General features: G+C 31.2%; 1 protein-coding gene across 1 annotated transcript in view; it reads left to right on the forward strand.

Annotated features, from left to right (window-relative positions):
• LOC143235197 (kielin/chordin-like protein) overlaps positions 1-26,317 on the forward strand; it is a 114,537-nt gene that overhangs the window by 75,076 nt on the left and 13,144 nt on the right. Inside the window, 12 exon segments of the mRNA XM_076473127.1 lie at positions 1,575-1,745; positions 4,668-4,844; positions 6,649-6,813; positions 8,999-9,092; positions 10,950-11,032; positions 11,605-11,766; positions 14,454-14,547; positions 20,375-20,548; positions 22,216-22,487; positions 23,212-23,253; positions 23,255-23,351; positions 25,126-25,211. Coding sequence (XP_076329242.1) covers positions 1,575-1,745; positions 4,668-4,844; positions 6,649-6,813; positions 8,999-9,092; positions 10,950-11,032; positions 11,605-11,766; positions 14,454-14,547; positions 20,375-20,548; positions 22,216-22,487; positions 23,212-23,253; positions 23,255-23,351; positions 25,126-25,211 — 1,617 coding nt within the window.

Here is a 26,317-nt window from a genome sequence, read left to right on the forward strand (position 1 = left end):
GGTTCATGTTTGGGATGTTTAGAATCTGGAACATAATCTTCATAATATTCTTTAATAAGTTATTGTTATTGTTAATAAGAAGGATGTTCATCTGTAGAAATTTATGTTATTTGGCTGTGCCATTAAAAATAGTGAACTTGTAGAAATATGTAAAATAATGTTACTTCTATACCTGGCAGAAGGAGCATTACCTCATTTAAGCCTGTGCTCTTGGCTTTGAAACTTTACAGATCCTGGTTAAATACTTGGATTGAATTTGGTAAAAGTGCAGATCTGCCTATTTTTTAATCATCCATTTGTCTTCTTGATGACAATACTAGATTGAATAAGCTCAAAAGAAAGTGTTTTTTTTAAGTCCTCAGAAGTTGTAACACAGTGTAAATGAGCAGTATAGTAATATCTTTGCAACATTCTTTATGAATGATTGCTTATAATTATATTTCATTGAAAGTATATTCTAGAGGATAATAAATCTCAAGGTTTGTCTTATACACTTAGATGGTAAAGATTTCAGTGTATTGCTCATCCAGGTTTAACATATCGTGGTTTGTCAACATTTTTCTCATAATGGACCAAAGTTATTAAAATAGTCTGGGTACAGCTAGTTTTATTAATAGCTTCAAACAAGTAAGGATAGCCAATAAAGTGCTGATGAACTGTGTGTGAGTTTTAATGGGTGTAGATGACAATATCTCTTAAATTAACATATCTAAGAAGGGACTGTCTGTCCAAAGAGTGCTTTCTAGCCATGTGTCACTAATTATCAACCTGGTCAAAACCCATTGCAATGTCAAGTTAGATTTGTGGGTTGTATCCTTTTTAATGCTACACACATCTAAAGAAATAAGCTCTGAACTTTAGTGGTTTTGTTTTTTCCACACTGTGTTTATGATAGATAAGTTATCACACATACCTTGTCTACTTGCTGCTTCAAAAGAATGTTTCTCAGGTAGGTTTTGGGTATTCTGCTCAACTTCTACTATGTATTTATAGGTACAAATGAACAACCAGAAGGAGCCTTTTTTAACAAACTAATTTTTAATGCTCTTAGACTGCTTGTGCAAAAATGAGGATTCTTTAAAAGTTCCCTTTAGCCAGTTAAGTAAAACTCATTATTTGAATTGCACAGACAGACAACAATTCTGAAAAGAGAAATATATTTCATTCAAACCACCCATTTTGTATTGTTGAAAGGGCCAGAGAGAGAGTGAAGAGAACTATGCTTGTTTGCTAGAAAAGTAATTTAAGTATTGTTTTAAACCCACCCTATCTTATGTACAATATTGACTGAATAATAATAACTAAAACATTCAGTTTAGTTTTTAATAAATGGTTATTAAAGATATAATCATTTAAAACTTGGGATTTCCTTTATAGTCACCATACACATGTTAGAAAATTTATATATTGGAATGTGGTATCTTGACATACATTAATTACCCTGTTGGATGAGAAATAATTAGTTTTTAAAACGTCTCAGTTTTGATAACCCAGTTTTAATATACTACTACTAATAAATTGTGTGGTGATCATTTGTCTTATTATTTGACTTTTTAAAAATTTATTGTTGACAGAACGAGAAAGTTGAGTGCCATAGGAAAGCTTGCCCTTTTGTAGCATGCCAGTATCCTGCTCTTGGCCGTTGTTGTCCAGAGTGCTATGATTGTCTGTTTTATGAACAAAGGTGGTCGCATGGAGAAACATTTGAAGATCCTCAAACTTCCTGCAGTAAGTGTAGATGCCAGGTACGTTCTGAACTATTACAGTTGTTTTCACATGGACCGTAGTAAAATAAACTGCCAACCAATGTCACTTTATCTGATTCCACACACATGCTTATATTTTGTATACACTAGTAGTAGTTTTTATTCTTACACTTTAAACTTCTTTTATTGAAGTATCTATGTGATTGTATTATTATGTTGTATGGTAATTTTGTATATTAAGGACACATTTTGTTATTATGAGATCAGCATCCATAAGTATAAGAATTATGAAACAAAAGACTTAAAAAATTATATGTAATTAAAATTGCAGTTCTAAATAAATACATATACTCAAAAACTCAATCACCAGGTGAAAACTAAATTGTAAAAATAAAAAGCATCTTGAGAAGTGACCAATAGTATCAATTTAATATTGTTTTTATTAGTATTGTTACTGTTACTAATGGTATGAAAACTACTACTTTTTTTAAAGTGCTAAGAATAATATATGTATAAATATTTTTATTCTTTAAATATTAGCTTAAAAATGAAAAACTGGGGTTAGTCAATTTGCTTTTGACGGAGTATTTTTTTAATCACATTTTACCGTGTTTTATATGTTAGACCATATATTGTGAAACTTGGTTTTTATTGATTGTTTCAGTTGAGATGATTACATTAATAAAACCTTACTATTGAAAATATCTCAATTATCTTTGAAGTATCTTAATTAAGCAACTTCATTCTTTTTTCTCCTGAAAGACATATAATACCAGTGCTTAATCCTGGTCTCCTGTAGCACAAGCAGATAAGAACGTGAAGGAAGAAACTTCAGGCTTTTACAGTACAAAGTCTTTTACTTACAAGATGCTTATTTTAATCAAACCTTAGTATTTTATTGCAGCATAACTTACAAGTTATACATTTGTTAAGGATGAGTATGTTGAGAATGTTAAACCTTCTGGTGTTCAGTTAGGTCTAGATTTCTCTATTCAATCCTCTTATGACTTAGTCTTTATAGAACTGTAGTGAATTTTATTTTTTTGTGATGTATTTCCTAACCTTGTCATTGAACTTGAGAGCCTGTCATATGCCATAAAGGGTTAGCTGCTAAGCATTTGCTAATAAGTCAATATTTAAGAACTCAAACTATTATATTTTTTCCCTTTCACAAACAAGGCCTGTGTTCAGGCCTAGTTTTAGTGTCATGGGATAATCACTAGTTAGGTGCCAGTGTGGTAAATTATAGTTTTTTCACAATATATTTCCTCTCATTTAATTTCAGCTCTAAACCTTTAATATGTCTCATGAATGCTATACAAATTTGTTAAAGAGTTAACACCTTAACATTTGCTAATAAGTTACTTTTATCTGCAGCACATTGGCTCATAGAATTGTTCTTTTTTTTCAAGTACAAACTTTTAGCTTTTAATTCCACTTCTTGACTGATTTGAGATCTAATTACAGCCATGCCTATTGAGGGTTCCCTCTTGTTTACAATTTGAGCAAGTCTACTGTTTGAATTCTTTGCTAGATTTCCAAATGAGTACTATTTTTTTAAAGTTGTGAGCAGTGGTAGTTCCTTATGTTCATATTGTTGGAATCAAACATGAGTTTCAGTTTGTTTTTCTTTTACACTGCAAATATATAAAATATTATGAATGTTTTTTCTCTGGTGTATAATTCTCTTTTACTTGTAATGATCTCTTTGGGGAACACAAGGAGTGCAATTTGAAGTTAAGTACTTGTTAATTATTGATTCAAGCAACCAAACATCCAGGATCATTATTTATTTATTACACTTAGTTATGAAGCAAGTAATATTATTCAAATTATTAAACTATTTTAAAAGTAGAGCATGTGACTGATGGTCTATCCCACCTTTTACAAAAAAAAATAGTTTCCATCCCCACCCAATTTTGGCTTTTACATACCAAGCATCAGTTAGAAGACCTAGAACTGTCACTTGATTGTAATCTATGAAATTGTGTAAATAAGATTAGTTACAAATCTGTGATTGTGTTGTCCCATTTCAACAGTGAAATTTTAAAAGGAGTTCTGGGCAAAAGGCTATAGGGTCTTTGGTCTTTTCTGGAATTGTGTGACAGTTCTACAGCAGTTTACTCATACTTCACATTCAATAATTTTCTCTATGCATGATAAAAAGGATTTTATTGAACTTTCAACTTTAAAATATGCAGTCATCAGAGTATTACATGACAGAGTAGATATTATTGAAGTGTTTCATTGTAGACACAGTTATCAATGAAAGTGCCTTCCTATTCTGTTTTAGCACAGCATGGCCAGGTGGTTAAGGCACTCAACACATAATCTGATGGTCGTGGCTTTGAATCCCCGTCACACCAAACATGCTTGCCCTTTCAGCCATGGAGGCATTATAATGTGACGGTCATTCCCACTATTTGTTAGTAAAAGAGTAGCCCAAGAGCTGGCAGTGGGTGGTGATGACTAGCTGCCTGCCCTCTAGTTTTACACTGCTAAATTAGGGATGGCTAGCTCAGATAGCTCTCAAGTAGCTTTGCGTGAAATTCAATACAAACCAAACCAAATTCTTTTCCATTGCAACACTCATGAGGTTTTCACTAAAGAAAAACAAATAAACTTTTTTCAAGTTTGTATTTTGTTGTTTTGTACTTTAAACATACTTCTTTTTTAAAACGTTTTATTGGTTAAATCTGAAACATCATTTTTATGGAAATTTCAGTTGTTTTATTTATTACTCAGTTATAAAAGTATTTCCAACTTTTAAAAATATTATCCATTTATGATTGGAGTGATAGTTTATGAGGTAAGAGTTTTTGACATATAAATCACAAGCTCCATTATAATAAAAAGTTTGTTTTCCTTACAACATTTATAAAAACACTGTAAATTAATTTTTAAGTTTATTGTTCAGAATGTTAATGATAACATGTATTATTTTGGAAATGTTCATTTTAGGCTGGTAATGTGTCTTGTGAACCAGAGAGATGCCCACACCTCTCCTGTCCTCTTCAGTTTACCCCACCTAATGAGTGTTGTCCTGTATGTGAAGGCCCATGTGTTTATGAAGGTGTAAAGTATGAGGATGGAGAAGAATTCACATCTGCTCAAAGATGTCAGAAATGTTTGTGTGTTGTAAGTTACATGTCTCATATGAACATGTCTGACAGAATTGTCAATTTGAATTCTAATTTATAAGTTGCTTACAATGAAAATATTTATAAATATTCTGATATATCAGAGTTCTTAATGCACTGACATTAAGTTAACCCTAACAAGTTGTATCTACTTAATATACTATTTTATTATTAGATGATTAAGGGAATTAGTTTTGTTATTTTATTTTTGTTTAGTTACTTGTTTTAATATTATCTTTAATTTCTACTGCTAGTCTCTCTGTTTTTACTAAATTATTTTTTTGTTCTGACTAATTTTAGTTTTAGACTAGAAACATTAGCTAGCTTGTGCTTAAGAGTTAATGACTTGTAAGTATTTTTCCTTTTTTATTAGTGTTACATATATAAAATAATAATATATGCCTATATATTTGTGTTGTTCATTAGACTTCACCATACTACCGAGCAGAACTTATCTTTATTATTTTTACAGTTTATAATTCTTCAAAGTATGTTTCTTGTTTTTGTATTTATTCAACTTACCATTTTCAAAATCTCCTTTTCCTGCAGCTTGGCATGGGCAGGTGACTAGGGTGCTAGACTTGTAATCTTAGGGTTGCAGTTTCGAATCCCTTTTCCATGAAACATGCTTGCCATTTCTGTCGTAGAGGCATTATAAGTCATGGCCAATCCAACTATTCATTAGCAAAAGATTAGCCCAAGATTTGATGGTGGTGGGTGATAATGACTAGCTGCTTTTTCTCTAGTCTTTCACTGCTAACTTGGAGACATCTAGCACAGATAGTCCTTGTGTTAGCTTTATGCAAAATTCAAACCAAATCTTTTCCTGCACTAGTACTATGAGCTGTATAAAGCAAACCATTAGACATTATTGCTGTGAATGTTTTCAGAACCTGTTACTGGTAGTTTAGAATACCATATTATATTTAGAAGATATTCAAGTTGTAACAGCACTACACAGCATTTACCAAGAGTATACACTTTATTTATAACTGCAATTACTAGTATCAAGAAAGAGTATTCTTATAAAAGTTATGTGTAATGTTTTTAGAAAATATGTTTGAATGTCTTTAAAAACAAGGCATGTTCTAATCAGTAGTTAGAGCCTGTTTTAGGTTAAGATTCTAGAAATATCAGTAAGAAACAGAAATGAAGTGTATTTACAGTAAAAATTAAATAGAAAAATAATTTATTCCAAGCACTTTTAAAAGGCAGACCTTCACTCATCAGGAGAAGACTCCCTTATGAAGAAAGATTCACTTTTTAAAAACACTTGGGTTATAAGGTTGTATACTTTTCTATTGTGTGGGTAGAATATTATGTTTTAGTAAATTTAAGTTTGAGATGAAAATTATAGAAATGAAATTATTGAATGAATGTTTGATAATGTTTGCATACATATGTGCAGAAATGGGTCATTAGTTTAAGAACAAAAAATATGATGGAAGTCTATTCATTTCTCCCTCATAAGTCATAATTTCCAAAGCTATAATTTACACTGTGCATTTGTGATTTATACAGCTGTAAACTGTATAATATGTTTGTTTATTGAAACATAACAGTATTAATGTCAGCCTAATCTGGTCAAGTGTTTTAGCAACCAAGTTTGAAATTGTCATTTTTCATCACAAAACATCTGTGAAAAATCAAAATCACATACCAATAAAAGAAATAATTAGGTTCTAGGGTGTAACCTCTCTTTATTGTTTTCATAGTGTAATTATTTTGATATAATTAACACAGCTATTTTTTATAAAAAATAAACTAAGATATCAGAGACATAATATTTTGTTTGGTTTCAGAAAGGTAATGTCCACTGCACAAAATTAGAATGTCCTGATTGCCCACACCCTGTTATCAATCCTAGTCACTGTTGTCCTCAATGCTCAGACTGTATATATCAAGGAAAGGAATACAGAGAGGGGCAGATGTTTCTAGAACACCCTTGTCAAGAATGTATTTGTAAGGTCTGCTTTGTTCAAATTATTTTGTTGCTGTTTAGTTTGCATGTTTTAAGAAATGGAGAAAGGAACATATTTGATGAAGTGCACAACTAAAACCTAAAGTAGTTGTTTGTTAAAAATAGATTGAGAAGAAAACACTTAACTTGATAAAATAAATCTTTAATAAACAAATAATAAAAACAAGAGTATGTAAAAAATAAGCATATTGAAATAAAAGGTGGTTTTAAGTTTGATCCTCTTAACTTTCTAGTTCTAGAAAGTTCAAGGGAATTGTTTTGCCATAACTAACCAAGTATTTTAAATTTTAAGTTAAAGGATCCCCACTGAGGTCCAAGTTAAGCCCCTCTACTGTTTTGTTAATTTAAGTTAGCTATATGCTTTTGTTGTTTTCATTAATTATTACACTGAGACCTTGTGACTTTAGTGTTGTAAGAAGCAAAGTAGTTTCATATTCATGCAATTGTATTAATATATTGTTACAAATTATTAAACAATTAAAGAAATTTAAATTTGAAAACATAAATATACTTTATATATTCTCCAAAGTATTATATATTTTAGTTTCCTTTTCAGAATGATGTTTTTAGCATGCAGTTATTAATTTGTTCAGTTCTCACTTATTTTTTTTTTTTTTCTGTACATTCAAGTTACAGGAGTTGTGGGATTGTGCCATGCCTTTATTCAGAAACAGTTAATATCAAAAATAGACATTCATAATGCTTTTCTTTATATGTCTTTTAATGCACAATCAGGGTTATTTGTTTTGTTTCATCTGGAACCTTGAATGTATTCATTTTTATATTTCTTATTTTGATTTTTTAGACCTTTCTATATTTTACCCATTTAGTTTTCCTTTCTAGTAATACAGCCATCACCAAATACTACCTAAAAGTCTGGACACCAGATGAAATTTAATTAAAAACTACCTCTGTAGGCTCCACTTATAATTGTATTAAAGCTACTTTATCAGAATTAGCTTAGCCCAGGTTTAATATACAAAGACCATAATTTTGCAGCAAGGTGTTAAATTAGGTTTATGATGTATCATTTATACAGGCCACATGTGTTTAAGTCTTGCTCTCAGTGCAAGGGAAAAGTACAATTTAAGCTATATATTGGAAAAAGAAAAAAAAGTTTAACCTATTAAAAAAGACTATTTTATAATACTCAAGCTTGTATGCATGTCTTCTTTGCTCAGCAGCATATCTATCACAGTTTTAAAATGTAAAGTGGTCTGTGATTGGGTAAAACACTTGCACCATCTATTTTAATTAAAGTAAGATGTTAAGTTTAATTCTTAGACTCTACACTAGCCTGTTACCACTCAGCTTAGCATGGTGAAGTGGTTAGGGTGCTCAATTTGTAATAAGTTCCAGTGAACAAAATTCCTTTGTTCAATGAAAAAATTATATATGCCATTTCTACAGGTGCAGGATATTAAAAAACACCTACACTTTTTAGGACAACCTTTCATTCTTAGAACTTGCAACACTTGACTCACAATCTGAGAGTCGTGGGTTTGAATCCCCATCACACCAAACATGCTTGCCCTTTCAGTCATGGGGTGTTATAATGTTACAGTCAATCCCACAATTCATTGGTGAAAGAGTAACCCAAGAGTAGGCAGTGGGTGGTGATGACTAGCTCTTTTGTGTTACACTGCTAAATTACTGATGGCTAATGCAGATAACCCTTGTGTAGCTTTGTGCAAAATTAATTTAAAAAACAACAAACAAAACTGTTACTACTCTTGACTTGCTTTTCTGTGAATAATAATTTTTTTTTAAGTTAGTAGCCTGCAGCTGCTCAGTCAGCAAACTTGGTGGCATATCATGAAACTGAAAGTATGTAATATAGATATTATCTTCTAAATTCCTGAACATATTTCCCTTGCCTGTTGTTTCACTTGTAGGGTTTAATTTCATTGTATTTCAAAAGATACAAAACTGTTCTTGAAACTTGTTTTAAGCCTAAAGGTTTAGTAATTTCATCTGGATACAAATAGAAGGTTTCAGTAGGTGCAAGATCCTTTTGTAAGTTATAAAGAAGTTTGAAAACAGTGATGATAAAATTAGTAACAATATTCATTCCAGAGAGAGCAGTAATAGATTGTTCATAGAGGTGTGAATACCCTTGATATTAACTTGAATATTTCTCTATGTATGTAATCTTTAATTCAATGCGACAGGATGGCACCGTAACTTGTTCTTCTATTGTTTGTGACACACCAGACTGTATAAACACAGTGGTACCTGAAGGACAGTGTTGTCCAACCTGTGCAGGTAAGGAAATTCAAATAATGATCACATGATTATCTTTCACACTAACTGTTTTTGGTGTAAATATAACACATATTCCATTTATTTTATTAAATGTGTATTAAAAAAAAACTGAATTTTCTCTATTTTGTGAAGATTATAGATATGGTTTTAACCTGTTATTTATAATATTATTGATTACTGTTATTACTAATCAATCATTGTTTAAAGCAACATTGGAATTCCCATCTGTCTTATTCTTTGTTCTAATACTAGTGATCCAACTGATAAATTTGCAATATTTAAACAAATAAGTTGGTATTTTATGTCAGAGGTTGTTTAATTTCACATAGTTTGGTTGAGTTTTGGTACAATATTCACATTACTTTCTGTTTGATTTGGTGTGTAATAAAAATAACCTTTTGCTTATATCATCACCTGCTTGGATTAAACCTAGTTCTCTAGAAACTGTAATATTCTAGATATAGATTATTAACATTTGTAGTAACTGTTGAGGAGCTGCTTCTTCTGTAACTTAGAAGTTTGTATTTTGAAATAAACAGTTAAAATCGAATAAATTAATTATGTATCTGTATTGCTGATGAGATATTTCTATGCTTATTTAAAACTAAACATAATTCATCAGACAAAATATTAATAATATTATAACTGTTAATTGTAATTAATTTTGGCTATTCATCCTTCTGGTGAAATATTTGATGTTTGTATGCATACAGTGGTAGTTATAATTTGGAAACTGCATAGTTTGTGTGATGGTGTGATATTACTTGTAGTGTATTTTCAGAAAACTAAAATACATAATGTGTCCAATAACAAAATTATTAATTAAACTTACTGAAATTAATTATAAAATATAGAATTCTGTAGCATAATCTGAATTTATTGTATATTAACATCATACTTTGTATCAACTTCAGTTAAGGAATTTTTTTTTTGTTTGATAATCTGTACATTTTGAATACAAAAGTTGTTTTTATACTGTAGACAAACAGTACCCTTTAAGAATATATGCAGGAATGTCTGTAGAAATCATTAGTGTTAAACAAGAGCACCTTGTTTGTTAACAATGATGGATGTAAAATATATATATGTATGTATATAGAAATTAAAGCTTCACATGACAGTATTAAGGTCATTTATTTGCAGTTATGCATTTCATGCTTCAGTGATCACACTGATCACTGTCATTCTAACTTGTACCTTGGGATTTTTCAGTTGATGCAGCATTTTTTTGTTTAATTTGTTTTTATTTCAGCTTGATTTTGAGTTAAAACAACAAATTATGTATAGTTAGATGTGTTTTATTAGTTTTTCAAACAAAATTGTATAGTTTGAGTTTTGCTATGCTGCCCTTTTTTGTTTTGTTTTTTGCTATGGGAATCAAGTTATCCTGGAATTAGGAGAATTGGTTATTATTATCTCTCATATTAGCTTAGTTGTCAGAGCAAGTATAAGTACCATGGCACTGTGTAGATGTTCTGCACCATGGTCATATATTTATCAGAATTGACATATATTTCTTCAAAACAATCAGAAGAAAATGCTTAGTTGCATTTTGAATTGTAACCAAAGACTGTACGTCTTATGTAATTTAGCATATCTTAATTATTTCACTGCTTTGAAAAAGTAATTGGTAATTTTATATGAGTAAAATATGATCTGCATTTGCTGAATAACATTAAAATATGAAGATATATTTGTTTATGAGGTGTTATTATTATTTTTAAATGAGAGAACTATGTTCATTGATTAATCTATAAAATATATATATATGTTTATTAATTTAACGTCTGTAATGATTACGTTTAAAAAGTTGTTTGAATATTTTAATTCATGTATAATTCTATTTGTCTTTTCTAGGTTGTGTTGAGAATGGTGTAAATTACAAGAATGGAGACCATTTTATTAATCCTAAAAATATATGTGAAGAATGTACCTGTGTGGTAAATATTTTCAAAGTGTTTGTGTACTGTTGAAACACTGCAATAAAGTTCTTGTTTGTCGTTAGATCTCATGTAGTGTGAAGATCTATAATTTGGTTGTCCTTCCAGGTTGTCTTTCTGTACATTTGTTTTTAATGTGTAGTAGATTTATAGATAGATTGTAATTTGTGTACAAAGGTGATTTATGTTTGAAGAGAATAGTAATGTAATCAAAAAGTAATAAAACTAGGAATTAAAATGTTTTAAAGAGAATAAATAACGTGATTGGTAAAGTTTTAATATGCTTGAGAGACTGTAAAGGTATTAATTCCAATGCAGGTAATTTCTTGAATATATGGTTTCTGATAGAATATTTTTTATTAAGAATAAGTTAATAATGTAATCTTAAGACTAAGTTATTTACTTAAAAACTGTTATAAATGGGTCATTAAGGAATAATGTGTAAATTAAAGAAAAATATGTTTTTTTTTTCACCAATGAATAAATGAAAAGCAATGTAAAAGCATGAATTATTGATTAGGAAATGTACCCAGAGTGTTTGGTTTGTCTATATTTTATTTTTCTCCTTTCAGCAATCTGAAATAATTTGTAGCAAGTCACCGTGTCAGCACTCTTGTTCGCATCCAAAACCATATTCTTGTTGTCCTATTTGTGATTCCTGTTTTTTTGAGAATACTGAATATGAAAATAGAAAACACTTTGCACCTGATCTTTGCCGAAATTGCATTTGTACAGTGAGTAATACTCATAAAAACACATTCTTGTAGAGTGTTAAGGTTACTATTCTTTCTTAATGTTTAACTAGTGTTACACATTACCATCTGTTGTAGATTTAGCATCTTATTTCTTTATGCACACAACTATTTCTCATTAGTTTTGTGCATAAAGAAATGTACATTTTAATTTAGGCCTTTAAAATTTAAAATGTTAAAAAATTTAAGTAAAATTTTGTATAGAACACTTTTAACAAAATTGTCCACTCAGAAATGTTTTCATTTGGAAAAAGTATACAAAGGAAATACCAAGTGACAAATGTAAATGTTTTTAAACTCTTAATTTAGCTGAATTAAACATAATTAGGTAACATTAAAAGAAGTTACAACATACAAACCTGGCCCGGCATGGCCATTGGTTAAGGCACTCGAATCCCCGTCACATCAAACATGCTCGCCTTTCAGTCTTGGGACATTATAATGTGACAGTCAATCCAACTATTAATTGGTAAAAGAATACCCCAAGAGTTGGCAGTGAGTGATGATAACTAGCTGCCTTCCCTCTAGTCTTACACTGCTAAATTAGGGACGGCTAGCACAGATAGCCCTCAAGTAGCTTTGCTCAAAATTCAAAACAAACCAAACAAAACATCCGAAACTGATATATAACATGCTATTTTATTGCAGTAGTAGAGAGTTGTAGAATAGAATCAACACACACAAATAATTTTTTTTTATTTTTAATGAAATCCTACATTCATATCATGTTCAAATTTTGTTATAAGCTACAATATGATAGGTATATACCTACTCTATAATACCAGCTGATTCTTATTTTGTTTAAAATATTTTAAAAAGCACCATTTCTTGATGTTCATATTAATTAAGTTTGCCAATAATCACACTCCTTTAGTACATTTATAGATTAATTAATTACTAATTAGGTTTTTAATTAGAAATTACAGTGAAAAGCTACTGTGAAATTATCCATTTCAAGTATTGTATCATTTGAACTTTTTCTATGTTATGGAAAAGATAACATAAAGGATGCAAAAAGACTTACAATATGAGAACCAGTTTGTCCTCTGCTATCTTATTGATTATTAATCATGATGTTGTATGATGAGCTTTAATTCCTATTAATGCACTTTAATTATGTTATTTTATTTTATAAATTAGAACTTTTGGTTTGATATTTGCATATCGATGAATTAATTTTTTCAAAGTTTCCTTGATAACACTATACAACACAAATTTTATTCCTTGGTAGTACGTGTTATTTCTTAATTGCTCATGTTGTAAAAGTACAGAAAATGACCATTATTTCCTTCAAACTTAGCTTTTGTGACCTGGATAATGAAATTTAGAAATTAATCTATTTTCCATATAAAAACAGGCAAATTTACACATTACATTGTAACCTTACATCTTTGTAATAATTGTTGTAACATATATTGTTCTCTCTAGTCTGGATGCTTTTCTTGGATCCATACCTTATGGTTAACTTGTAATCATATTGAAACTTGTAATCCCGAATTGAGACTGAAAACTGAGCTTTTGGTCAAGCAGCTCAATAAATCTGTTAGAACCAGTTATTTCTTGATCTTCATTTTACTTGTGACAACTCTGATGATGTAGTTAAATGGAATAAAAACATTAAGAAAGAGTACAATCTTTTCTTTCATCTTTGTCTTGTAGCTTGAGAGAATTTCTTGTAGGACTGTTACAACCAAGAATATGAAGAAACAAGAACTACTTTGTTTTTTTTGTTAGTCTTTGTCTTTAAAAAAAAGAAGAAAATATATCTCAAACACACACATATCACAAATGTCAGAAAATGATTTTAATTTATGTCTTTTTTATTTTTTGCTGTCTGTAATGACAAGAAAACTTGCTTGCAGAGAAAAATATATTTGTAAAAATGGCTGTTATGGGCAGAGAAAGCACTGTGCTTTTTGCTCCTCAATATATACATAAATATAACTTTCAACACTTTCTTGTGTCCTCATCAGTCCATTGTTTGTTTATTTTACATGGTATTGCATATTTACCTAATATGCAGATCGAAGGTTAAAGAATTTTCTTTCAGTTTTTTGTTGTTATTTTAGTACAAAGTTTTTTGTAATTTGTCTTATGTGGGGAATCAAACCTTAGATTTCAACATTTAACCCATTAATTGTAGCTGTGACATGTATTTCCTGGTGAAAATGTTACATTTTATAAAGTTATTATTGAACCAGTGGGGACCTGTTTCCTTTTGTTAACTTTACTGAGCTTTTTATTCACAATTATTCCTAATTTGACCCAAATTTTTGTTTTACTTATTGTTTTTATAGAAAAAAATATTTATATTTTTCCAGTATCATTTGATTTCAGTATATTTGAAAAGTTCTTTGATTTAATATTTATTTATTTATTTAAAGATGTTTTCAAACAGTATTCTTTCTGTTATATAATTTATGTTTATTCATGTTGCTATTTGATCATGTAATTATTTATAATATATTATTTCTCCAATTACTGGCATATTAAACAACATTAGTATATGCTCAGTTTTATTATTGCATAATTTCTTGTATGTTCATTAATTATATTAGGACAACTATTTCTAAAACATCTGATATATTTATACACTTGCAATAAATAATATAATATTTTTTTTGCTGATACTTATACCTGTATTCCTTTTGTTTTTATTTATCTTATAGAATGGAAATGTTCACTGTGTGGAGGAAGCCTGCCCAGAGTTAAACTGTGTGTTAAGAATCAAAGTTCCAGGGCAGTGCTGTGAAATTTGTCGAGGTAAGTATCTGTATCTATGATTTCTGCAATTAATTTCTAATTTATAAAAACTTCTCTTTAGATATGGTGAAAGTCGCTTCAGAAGGAAGTATTAAGAACTGTTTGAATTAAATTACACTTTCAATAAAATAATTCAAACCAGATTATGGATATAATGTCATGTGAGTTGTTTCCTGTTACAGCCACCAAGAAAAAAAAAACAAAAAACTCCACACTTTGAGGCTGTCGATATATTATAACAGTAACACAACAGTATCCTAACAGTTGGCAGGGCCTGGCATAGCCTGGTGGTTAGCACATACAATCTGAGGGTCACATGTTTGAATCTCTTCCTGAGCAGCTATGGAGGCACTATAATGTGATAGCCAATCCCACTATTAATTGGTAAAGAGTAATCCAAGAGTTAGTGGTGGGTGGTGTTGACTAGCTGCCTACCTTCTAGTCTGTGTTGATACATGTTTATTCATTGAGAGCACATGTACAAAAAATAATAATAATAATGTTCTCCTACAGGTGACAGCACTTATCTCAATATTCTTAACACTCCCACTTAATTTTAAGTTTCACACAAACTTACAATTACTGTCAAGCTGTTATTATAATCGTCACTTTATCTGGTTCATTTATCCATTAGTGCCAGTCCAACATTATTTCTGAACCTTTCAAATGCATTTCTAGCAAGTGGCTTTGTAAGAATATTATCAGTCATACTGTTTGTGGGACAATAGTCTAGTTTTACTGATCTGTTCTGCACACATTGGCGAATGAAGTGGGAACGAATATCAATGTATTTTGTTCTTGCATGACCCACTGGATTCTGTGCCATGGCGATTGTTCCTTGGTTATCTTCCATAATACGTACAGGGTCATCAACTTCGGAACCTATTTCTTGCAGTAGTCTTTTCAACCATACTGTTTCCTGTGCTGCAAGACTCAAGGCTATATACTCTGCCTCTGAGGTGGACAGGGCCACCGTGGATTGCTTTTTGCTAATCCAACTTACAGCTGCTCCTGCTTGAATGAAGATATTTCCTGATGTGGACTTCCTATCATCCAGGTCTCCAGCAAAATCTGCTTCTGAGTAACCAGTAATGAAGTCTCCTGGTACCTTTTTAAACTTAAGACTAAGATCAGCTGTTCCTTTCAAGTAATGTAGGATTCTTTTTGCTTCTGTCAAATGTGCTGTGTTGGGCTGAGCACAATATTTCGATATTGGTCCCACTGCATATACAATATCTGGTCTTGTTCCCATTGCAGCATACAGAAGGCTGCCTACCAACGACTGGTACAAACTACAGTCAACCTGAGTGCTAACACCATCATCCTTTTGCAGTTTCACGTTTACATCTGATGGAGTTCCAACTGCCTTACACTCAGTCATTCCAAATTTCACCAGCATAGTTTGGATATACTGCCTTTGATTTAACCATACACAGCCATTCTTTTCATCCTGAACAACACTGAGTACAACGATGTAATGGAGCTTTCCAAGGTCTTTCATGCGGAATTTTTCCTTCAGTGCTTCCTTTATAGTGTTTATTTCATCATCACTATCAGCAACCAAAATAATGTCATCCACATATACTGCAACTATTGCTAGATTTTTCACCCTTCCGTATGTAAACACATGGATCTGCTGAACTCTGAACAAATTCCAATTTCATCATTTGTTCATGAAATGATTTGTTTCAACAGTGTGGTGACTGTTTTAATCCATACAGTGATTTTTTCAGTTTACACACAAGGTTTTCCTTCCCTGAAACAGCGTAGCCTTCTGGTTGTTCCATGTATATCTCTTCATCCAGATTTCCATTCAGAAATGCAGTTATGACATCCATCTGGTGAATTTTCAAGTTGTTCTGCACAGCAAATGCAAGCAAGGAGTGAATTGATGCATAGCGCACCACTGGGGAGAAGGTTTCCTCGTAATCCAGACCATAATTCTTCGAGTAACCTTTGGCCACCAGCCTACTCTTGAACCTCTCTACATTTACAGTATTTCCATACTTAACTTTGAACACCCACTTACAACCTATAGGTTTTCTTCCAGCTGGTAATTCCACCATATCCCAGGTGTCATTTTCTTGTGAAGACTCAAATTCCAGATCTGTGGCTGACTTCCACTCTTTTGCATTGTCACTTGACATTGCTTCACTTCATGTGCTTGGCTCTAGCATACTGCATACGTTTGCAGTGTGACAAACTGATTTATTTGCTGCTGCCATATCAGCATACTCATCATATCCATAGCAAATGGGGGGTTTCCTGTTTCTTCGTGGTTGTTCAGCTTTATCTTTAGCTTTAACTTCTGTTTCTTGGTTCACTATCTGTTCACTTGATGAGATATACTCATTTGTCACAGGCTCTTGACCAACTTCTGTTTCATTAAAGATAACATCTCGCCGTATGAAAATCTTTCTGGATTTTTCATCATACAGTCGATATCCCTTGGTGCAGTTATCATATCCAATTTCTGTCTTGACACATCTGGCACATGTGCATATGCAAGACATCTGAACACTTTTATGTGTTCTACATCTGGTTTCTTCCCATACCATCTCTCATATGGCATACTACCATCTTTTATTGCTGATGTGGATACTCTGTTACCCCCATACACTGCAGTAGCTACAGCTTCTACCCAGTACATTCTTGGTAACTTAGCATGTGACAGCATTATTCTTGCTGATTCCACAAGAGTTCTGTTCCTTCTTTCAGCAACACCATTTTGTTCTGGACAATATGCTACTGGCATCTCAGGATGAATGCCTCTTGACTCAAATATTGCTGGAACTCATTTGATGTATATTCTCCACCATTATCTGTGCACAGAGTTTTTATGCACTCTTCAGATCCATTTGAGTACAACTTCTCAAATTCCTTGAATTTCTCAAAGACTTCTGATTTCTGTTTCAAGAAATACACTCTGCAGCATCTTGAGTAATCATCAATAAATGTAACAAAGTACTTGCTACCTTCAATAGATGGAGCTTTCATAGGACCACAGGCATCACTGTGTACCAGTTGCAGTCTTCTCTTTAATCTGATTTCTCTCACTGACTTAAATGGCTTCCTGTGCATTTTACCTTCAGTGCATCCCTCACAGAAACTGGCTTCATCAGACTTCTGGAATTTGATTCCACTTACATTTCCACTCCTGACAAGCTTCTGTAACTGTGAAACACTGATATGCCCTAGTCATTGATGCCATATATCCAAACCATTCCTGCTGCTGTTTGAGGCTACTGAGGCATTCTCAATAACACTGGTCTTACAGTCCAGTTGGTATAGACCATCATTCTTTCTTGTACCCATACCATGGAGTTGTCCTGATTTACCTTGGATGTAACAGAGATTAACTCCAAACTGCACAGTATTTCATTTTTTAGTAACAGCTCCTACTGAAAATAGATTGTTAGCTAATTTTGGTATATGAAGGACACTTTGCATTGTGACATGCTTTGAATTACTGGCTTTAAATGTCATTTCTAGTTTACAGTTTCCAACTCCAAAAGCTTCAACAGTTCTTCCATCACCAATCCTAACTTGCTGAGGTCTGCTAAGCTTGTGATAATTTGATAATATGTTCCTCTGGTGTGTCATATGCTTAGATGCACCAGAATTCACCAACCATTCCCCATTTCCTATTCCTTTATCCTGGTTTGTTACAAAGGCAACACCATTGTTTCCATCAGTATAATCTTCTGCCACTTTAATATCCACATTCTTAGCGTTTTATATGCCCCTCTCTGCCACACTTGTAACACTTGAAGCTGTTGCTCCTTTTCTTTGTTTCTTGTGTTCCATGTGGTTTGAAGTTGCTACGAGTGGCTAATGCAGTTGATGATGTTTCATTCGATGTGGTCTTTTGATTTTTTTGTTTTTCATTAATCAGTGCTTGTTGCACAAATTCCAATGAGATATCATCAATTTTGGTTTCCAGGACTGTTACAGTTGTATCATAGCTAGTTGACAGACTACCAAGTAAGGTAACAATCTGATCTTCTTCTATTTCTGCCCCAACTGCAGCAAGCTGATCCATTAATTCCTTCATTTGTTTTAAATGTTCCTGGACCGTCATGCTTTCTTTCATCTCACATCGAAATTACTTCTTTATCAGGAATAGTTTACTGGCTAGTGTGTTCCTATCAAAGTGAGCATGCAGTACATTCCATGCTTCCTTAGGAGTTGTGCATGAGGTGACAAGATAGAGTTGTGCACCTTGAATATTCAGAACAATTGTTGAAAATGTTCTTTCCCTTTTCCTGTTGAAATCTGCCCTTGTTTGGTCATTGGCTGTTTCTGCCAATACCTCTGTTTCAGTCACATGGCCCCATATGCCTTTTCCTCTCAATAAATGTTCCATTTGAAATTTCCATGTGGCCCAATTATTTTCTCCTAACTTATCAATTGATATTTTATCTTCTGTTGTCAAACTATTTCAACCACAACTGTAATATTCCTTTCTTTGATTTAGATCTATTTCTCCCTTTATATGACTTGAGAAAATAGAGTATCAATCAGTATTTTACTTACAGTTTATCTTGGTATTTCACAATGGCTTCCAGACAAAGGAACGAATCATCCAGCACTTGTGATAAAGTAACCATGTAAATCCTGTGCCATCCAACAAAAATTGTCATCCAAAACTGTTCTACAGTAATCCTCAGTATCTCCTGGATTACTTGTACTAACAATTTTAAAGTATGTCTGGAGACTTATAATGCTAGAAACTTGGTTTTGGTACTGGTGGTGGGTATAGTACAGATAATCCATTGTGTAGCTTTGTACTTAACTTCAAACAAACCATAATAGTAATAATAAATCAATTTAAATTTACTGTAAGTAAATATAATAATTTCTCAACTTTTGTTGCAAAAACAAGAGATACTCTAAAATTCCATAACAAAGTGTTTTGATGATCTTTCAATTTACTATAAAATTATGACTAGGAGTATTTACTTTTTTTTTCTAGTAATTTAGTATCCACATTTTCCACTACTTATAGCCTTTTGAAAACAGTAAAAATCATATTTCAAAAGTTCTGAAATTTCTAAAACTTCTATGTAATTATTTATGATATCAAACGCTGTCCAGAAACTAATTATTCTTTGTGGTTCCATATTTTCTCTTGTTGCTTAAGAAATTAGGAACAAGCACTTCCATGACATAAAAAAGATTATTTCTTTATTTCATATCTATCTGTCAAAACATCTGTTAGACATGTATGTATGTATGGATGTATATATATATTTAAATGTGTTGCTCACATATTTATGAATGTAGTGTTGGAAGTGTATATTTTCAGTGTAAAGGTATGGTTATCATTGTTGGGTAATATCAGTATCATATTAAATATTCACTAAAGGCATTGCTGTGTAAGCAGTATTTTAATAATAAATGTTGTCATATAAGGTCTTTCAGTTTCAATCCTGTTACAAGCTGAAACTGGAAAAATAACAGAATGGTGTAGTTTTACAAAATGTAAAAACAACAAAAACAATAAAAATTTTGAAACAACAGGTATCTAAGTACATACAGATTTACCTTTTGAGATTTTTTATTAAAAATTATGACATTACTAGTTTGACAGTCAGCATGTAGAACCATATCATGGTACAGAAAAATTTATAAACAGTCTCCAAAAAGGCTTTTTATAAATCACATTATTTAAGGAAAACTTTCTGAAGTTTTTCTACAACAAAATTTTTAACAAAATGATGTTTCAACACATATATATAAGAAATATAAAAGCTAGGAATATTAGGTACTAAAACTATATAAACTTTGTTAATAAATAATATTAAAATGAGTATGTTGTTTATAGGTTGTGTTTATGAAGGAAAACAGTATGAAAATGGTGTCAGTTGGACATCTGTCACTAATCCCTGCATGTCATGCCAGTGTCAAGGTGGGGTTGTGACCTGTGGAGAGCTTCATTGTATTGTCCCATGTGAAAATCCAGTGCCTGTACCTGGTCATTGTTGTCCAATGTGTCCAGGTCAGATTATTTGATAATTTTGTGAAGATTGTGTCTTGTAATAATCTTAAGTAGTTTTATACCATATATGTCACAAATGTTATGACATTTCTTCCCCTGTGATTAAAGAGCTATTCTTTTCATAAATTTTAATTTTTAACTATATTCACTTATATAAGGCTTAAAATGTTGCTAAGGGAATAAAACAAAGGTGTATATAAATGGTTCTAAAATAGTCCAAGTTCATCTCCTATATTTAAAGTAGTTCTATAGTTTTAATCTTTGTAAATGACTTATTATTTTGCATGGAATTAACTTTTACAGTTTTTGTGGTACATATGTTTGTGCAAACAATAGTTCCAGCAAAATAAAAAAAACCTTTGTGAGTAATAAATGAAAACCAAATAGATATACACAAGCAAATGTTATTTATTCTTTAGCACATGAAATTAAACCTTACAACTGCATTGGAACTATCACAGTGATATACAAGACTTATGATAAGTTTTAAATTAAATTTGAAAGTGACAAATGAATGTTTTTGTTGTTTAAATAAAATTACAGGTATTATGTTTGGTACTATATGTGGTCGTAGTATCAGTATTCATTGTCAGTGAAAACCTATTCATAAGAATCACATTAGCAAATTAACATACCATTTCCAAAGAAACTCAAATATTTAAATAAAGCCTCCATGAAAGCTTTAAAGGTAAATAAAATTCCTTTACCTGGCTGAAGGTTTTTAAAGAAAATATGAGGTCGTTTTTTTATTAAATTATCACAAGTTTATTTGAAAAACCATTGTTGTTATTATTTCCCTTTGGCAAAAAAAAAAGTCCCATACATATGTACTTTTTACTTGTAAATTTTTGAATATCAATCCAACTACTTGAACCAAATAGTTTTGGTGTTATTCAATAGACAGGTTTTATCCTTTTTTTCTGTAGAAAAACAATTTTCTGTTAGTTTCATGAGTGTATATTTTGTTAAATGTACAAAATGGAATTTATATTTAACTCTACTATTCATCTGCTTCCTATTTTCTTTTTGAACGTATGAGAAAACAAAAAGTCAGTACATTGTTGAATGGTGTCTAAACTACAATGTGCATTATTAGTATCAATCTAAGTATTGCTTACAAAGCTAGATTTGAATCTGTTCTGTATAGTGTTTATGACAAAAGTTTTCATGTTTAATTGGTGCTAAATAATTTATTACAAATTATTTCAATGGCCTCTAAAACTAGGAGTTTGAAGAAATTCATCAGTTTGCTTTTATTTCATGACAAGTTTGATGTGTTTGAAAAGTACTTTCAGCCTAACTTTAGACTTATCCATAGTAGTTCACTGTGGGCTTCACTGGGCTACAGTGGCTGAGTTCATTTATTAATTAGATTATTTTATTGAAATATTTGTGTACGAAGCCATGAATGAAAAACTTGCTCAGGTTGAGAAATGGCAAGTAAGACTGTAGCCATGACCATGTACTTCTGTTTCACTTATAGCTTTGTATTATTGTAAGTTAACCTACCTTGTAAATTTTAAAAGGTTTACTTCATTTGAATTTTTCTTATTTATTTTGTAAAATATTTATTATTGTGATTATTAGTAAGAGAGAAGAAAAACAAGTTCCAGTTATAAACACCAGTTTTTACAGATTGATGTTAAGTTCTGCTTATTCTCAATCAGATTGTGAAATGAGTGGAAAAAGCTACCAGAATGGAGAGACTTTCACACCCAATGAAAACCCTTGTGAAACCTGTTCATGTGAAGCAGGACAACTTCTCTGTATTACTCAGCAATGTCCGTCACTGCTGGACTGTCCACTTGAAGCCATCAGACCACCAGGAGAAGGACAATGTTGTCCAACTTGTGCAGGTTTTGGAACTAATTGCACTTTAGAGCATCTTGGTATGGTGGTTCATCCGAGTAGTGACCCTTGCTTTACATGCACTTGTAAGGTGAGACATCAGATCTAAGACTTAAGTCACTTTTAGAAACAATGGGTGACTTGACTTTAAGCTATTGTTTTGTTTACAGCTAATTTTTTTTCTCTCCCTAAAATGTTATTGTTTTGATATCAAAAACAGTACTCTGTTCTAGATTTAACACTGAAGTTAGGTGTTAATGTTTCAACTACAGCTGTTGAAGTATTTGATGTAGATGCAAAAGAAATTTTATAATTAAAGTTGTTACAAGGATTTTTTTATCTCACGTGTAATATTAAATTATATCCCTGAAGTATCTGTAATAGCTTTTTATTCAATTGTGCTACAACATATCCCAAGCCTAGCTTTAGAAGGAAATAAGACTTCAAACTATTTACTCAACTTAAATGTTTTTGTAGATCCAGGTCTTTTTCACTTCAACAAGCATACCATTTTTTGATAAAAAAACCATGTGAAAATAGTTGTTTCCTTATGGTACTATACTTATTTATACCTACAATACAAGTATTCAACATAGTAAATGTTGAAGTTTATTCTGCTATCAGCTTATGAAAAAAAAAATATTAATTACTAAATTTTGGGCCATTTCTTAGGCTTAAAAGAAACAATACATTATGGTAGAATAATAATTTATATAACATAATTGTCTCTTCCAACTAGTAATAGAGTATTATTTTCAACATATTTAAGTAATTAGTAATTAATGATTATTTTTTCTTCCTTGTTTTATTTTAAGGATGACTTCAACTGGCTCTGCTTGCAGGAAACTTGTAAGGAACTTCAACTGGCTCTGCTTGCAGGAAACTTGTGAACGCCTTCAGTGTCCACCACAAGAGATTTATCTAAATAAAAATGAATGTTGTCCAAAGTGTAAAGGTTTGTTTAAAACATTTTTTTGGAGTTAGTGACAAAATGCATGCTGAAATCAAAATGAGAAATACAGAGATGAACAGAAACAGTGTAGGAGAAACATGCAAAATATTTGATAACATGAATTACGTCTCTTGATTTATGCTCATTACTGTAACATGACTCATTTTTATCTAATCTGATACTGATTAACCTGTATAATGTGTTTGTGTAGTAAAGTTAAGACTTCTATCTATATGAAAGAAATCTGAGGTAGATAATTCTGTACCTTTATAGGATTCACTTCCTAGTGGGTCAGCAGGAAATCTGTAGACTTATCACGGTAAATAGCTGTGTTTTAATACTTACAGTGGGCACAGCACAGATAGCCCATTGTGTAGCTTTATATTTAACAACAAACAAATAACAGAATTTTGCTTTTAATTTGAAAACCAACTTGTAATGCATATCATGAGGAAAAGAAATTGAACTAGCAGTAAACACTTTAGGTGAAGAATCTAAATTAAGTGCACGCAGCAGTTGAGATAAGCCATCTATCAGATTTGATCTACTGGAAAGCCTCATGTGTGAAAGAAATTTGGAATTCAGATTATTAGCAGATGTAGTTTGTCCAGCCCCACAATATTTTACATCCAAAACTACAGATAATCATTTGTAATCAAGAAGTTGTTGAAATATAGCTGTTTCTGATATAATAACAAATCAAAACACTAAAACATTTTCTTAAAAGCAAACCACTAAGCTATGTGGAAAACATCACCCAATATATATAAAGCTAAGTATAATAAAACTTAACTTGCAAGGTTGTGTTTAAAACACAAAACTTGCAATCTGCAGATACTAAATAAATCCAGCAAAATGTATTAAAATACCATAAAACATATTTAAATATATTTATGTGCTTATCCATAAATAATTAAATAACAGTTTAGTTTGACAAGTTCATCATAAAAATTATTTAAACATAACACATTATATCTTTATAATTTGTGCCCAGCTAGTATAGCAGTAAGTCTCTGGATTTATAACTCTAAAATCAGGGGTTCAATTCCCCTTGGTGGGCTGAGCAGGTAGCCCGATGTGGCTTTGCTATAAGAAAACCACACAAACACTTTATAATTTATTTGAAATTCAAATATGGTTCTGCAAAACTGGGAGCAAATTGTTAGTTAGATCTTTAACAGTTGAGATTTGTTATGAAAAACACACAACTAGTAATACAAATAATATTCTGTATGATAACAAATCTAGATGAAACCCTTTAGCATCAGCATATTGTTGTTTATCTTCACAGCAATTTGTTTTCACTTGGCATACTGAGTTAAAAATCTTATTGTCAGGCAAAGATTGTTGTGAAAATTATTTCACATATTGATTTTGAAATGAAGATTCTCAAGTTGACTGTGTGTGAGAATCAGTTTTGGCTAAATGTACTTTCAGTTAATTTCTCATTAGTTAAAAATATGTCTTTAAAAATGAAAGATATTTTCTATTGTTATTGGATGAAAACCTGATCATATTAAAACAGGTTGGACACATGCTTAGTCAAAAGATGTTCTCCATAAAGGTTGCATTTCCATCCAATGAATTGTGTATTGCTTACATATCATTAAATGCTTATTTTATCATTAATTAAAATGAAAATTATTATGACAACAATCTAAAAACGTCAAAACATTTCAAATGTGATTTGGCATAAGGTAAAGTGAAAAAAACTCGCATCACAGAATACTGTAAAATAATGGTAACTCATCATTTCTTGTGTATTTGTTTTTTTCAGTGTGTTTAACAGATGAAGGAAAGACCTATCAAACTGGGGAAAACTGGACATCTGTATTAGATCCATGTTCATTATGTCACTGTAATGTAAGTTCATTGTTCTAGGCATCTATTTTGTTAGTATAATGTAAGTTGGTTGTTATAGATGCTATGATATTGATTACATGGTAGTATCTATACATATTTTACTATGCTAGTATGGTATTGAAATATTCATTGTTTAACCTAGACCCTTGTTATTTTACTAATATATATGTGATAGTCATTCTATACCCTTGCTACTGAGTTCATTCTTCAATAATTTAGTAAGTTAGTGTATAGTAATCTGATTCTTTTACACCCTGCTGCTGTCAGTGTAATATAAGCTTGCTATCTTTGGGCAACCTAAAGAAAATACATCTTATGCTTTATCTTATATGTTTGTAAATGTTATAACATAAGTTCCTGTATTTACATCTTGCTTACGAATTGGCATGTTAACTTGGATGTGTGGCTAAGTGCTTAGTTGTATTGACATACAGCACATAATAAAAAGATATTTCTTCACAGAACTTCAATTAAGCACAGTGACCAGATAACATAAATTTTAACTATGGTAAGTTACAAGTATAATCTGCATCCACCAATTTTCATGACATATTTTGTACCTTTTTTTGAAATGTGTCACCAGCAAGATAATAATAAATCACTCAAATTTTGTTACTGCAGCCAAGTAGATCATCTGTTTTGTCTGATGTGACAACATATTACCATTTACCACATGTGAGATAACTCATTCTGCTTTCTATTGTTGTAAGTCTTGTTTTCCTGTGTAAAGTGGAAGAAGCTAGTAATCCCAGCTTTTATTACCTTCTATGACTTGTTTGAGATAACTTGGGCATCTTCTGTGTTCCAAAAAATAGTTCCCCAAGTTAATTTATGTATACTATTTCTTGTCATATGTTTAATTATTTGCCCAGTTCTTTTCCCATGTTATCATCTATTGTAACTAGTGCTCACTAGATTAAATGGGAAATGCTGTTTATGCTGGTCTGTATCAGATTTATTGAAAATTTTGTATTCATAAATACTGGATAAAAAATTTTAATTCTTTATTGTAATTCGATTACAATAGTATATTTTGTGTATTAATTCAGATGTGTAAAAGTATTTATGGAATATATTTTGTGTAGAAATACAATAACAGATTTTAA

This window comes from Tachypleus tridentatus, chromosome 12, assembly GCF_004210375.1.
Source record: "Tachypleus tridentatus isolate NWPU-2018 chromosome 12, ASM421037v1, whole genome shotgun sequence".
NCBI classification, from domain to species: domain Eukaryota; kingdom Metazoa; phylum Arthropoda; class Merostomata; order Xiphosura; family Limulidae; genus Tachypleus; species Tachypleus tridentatus.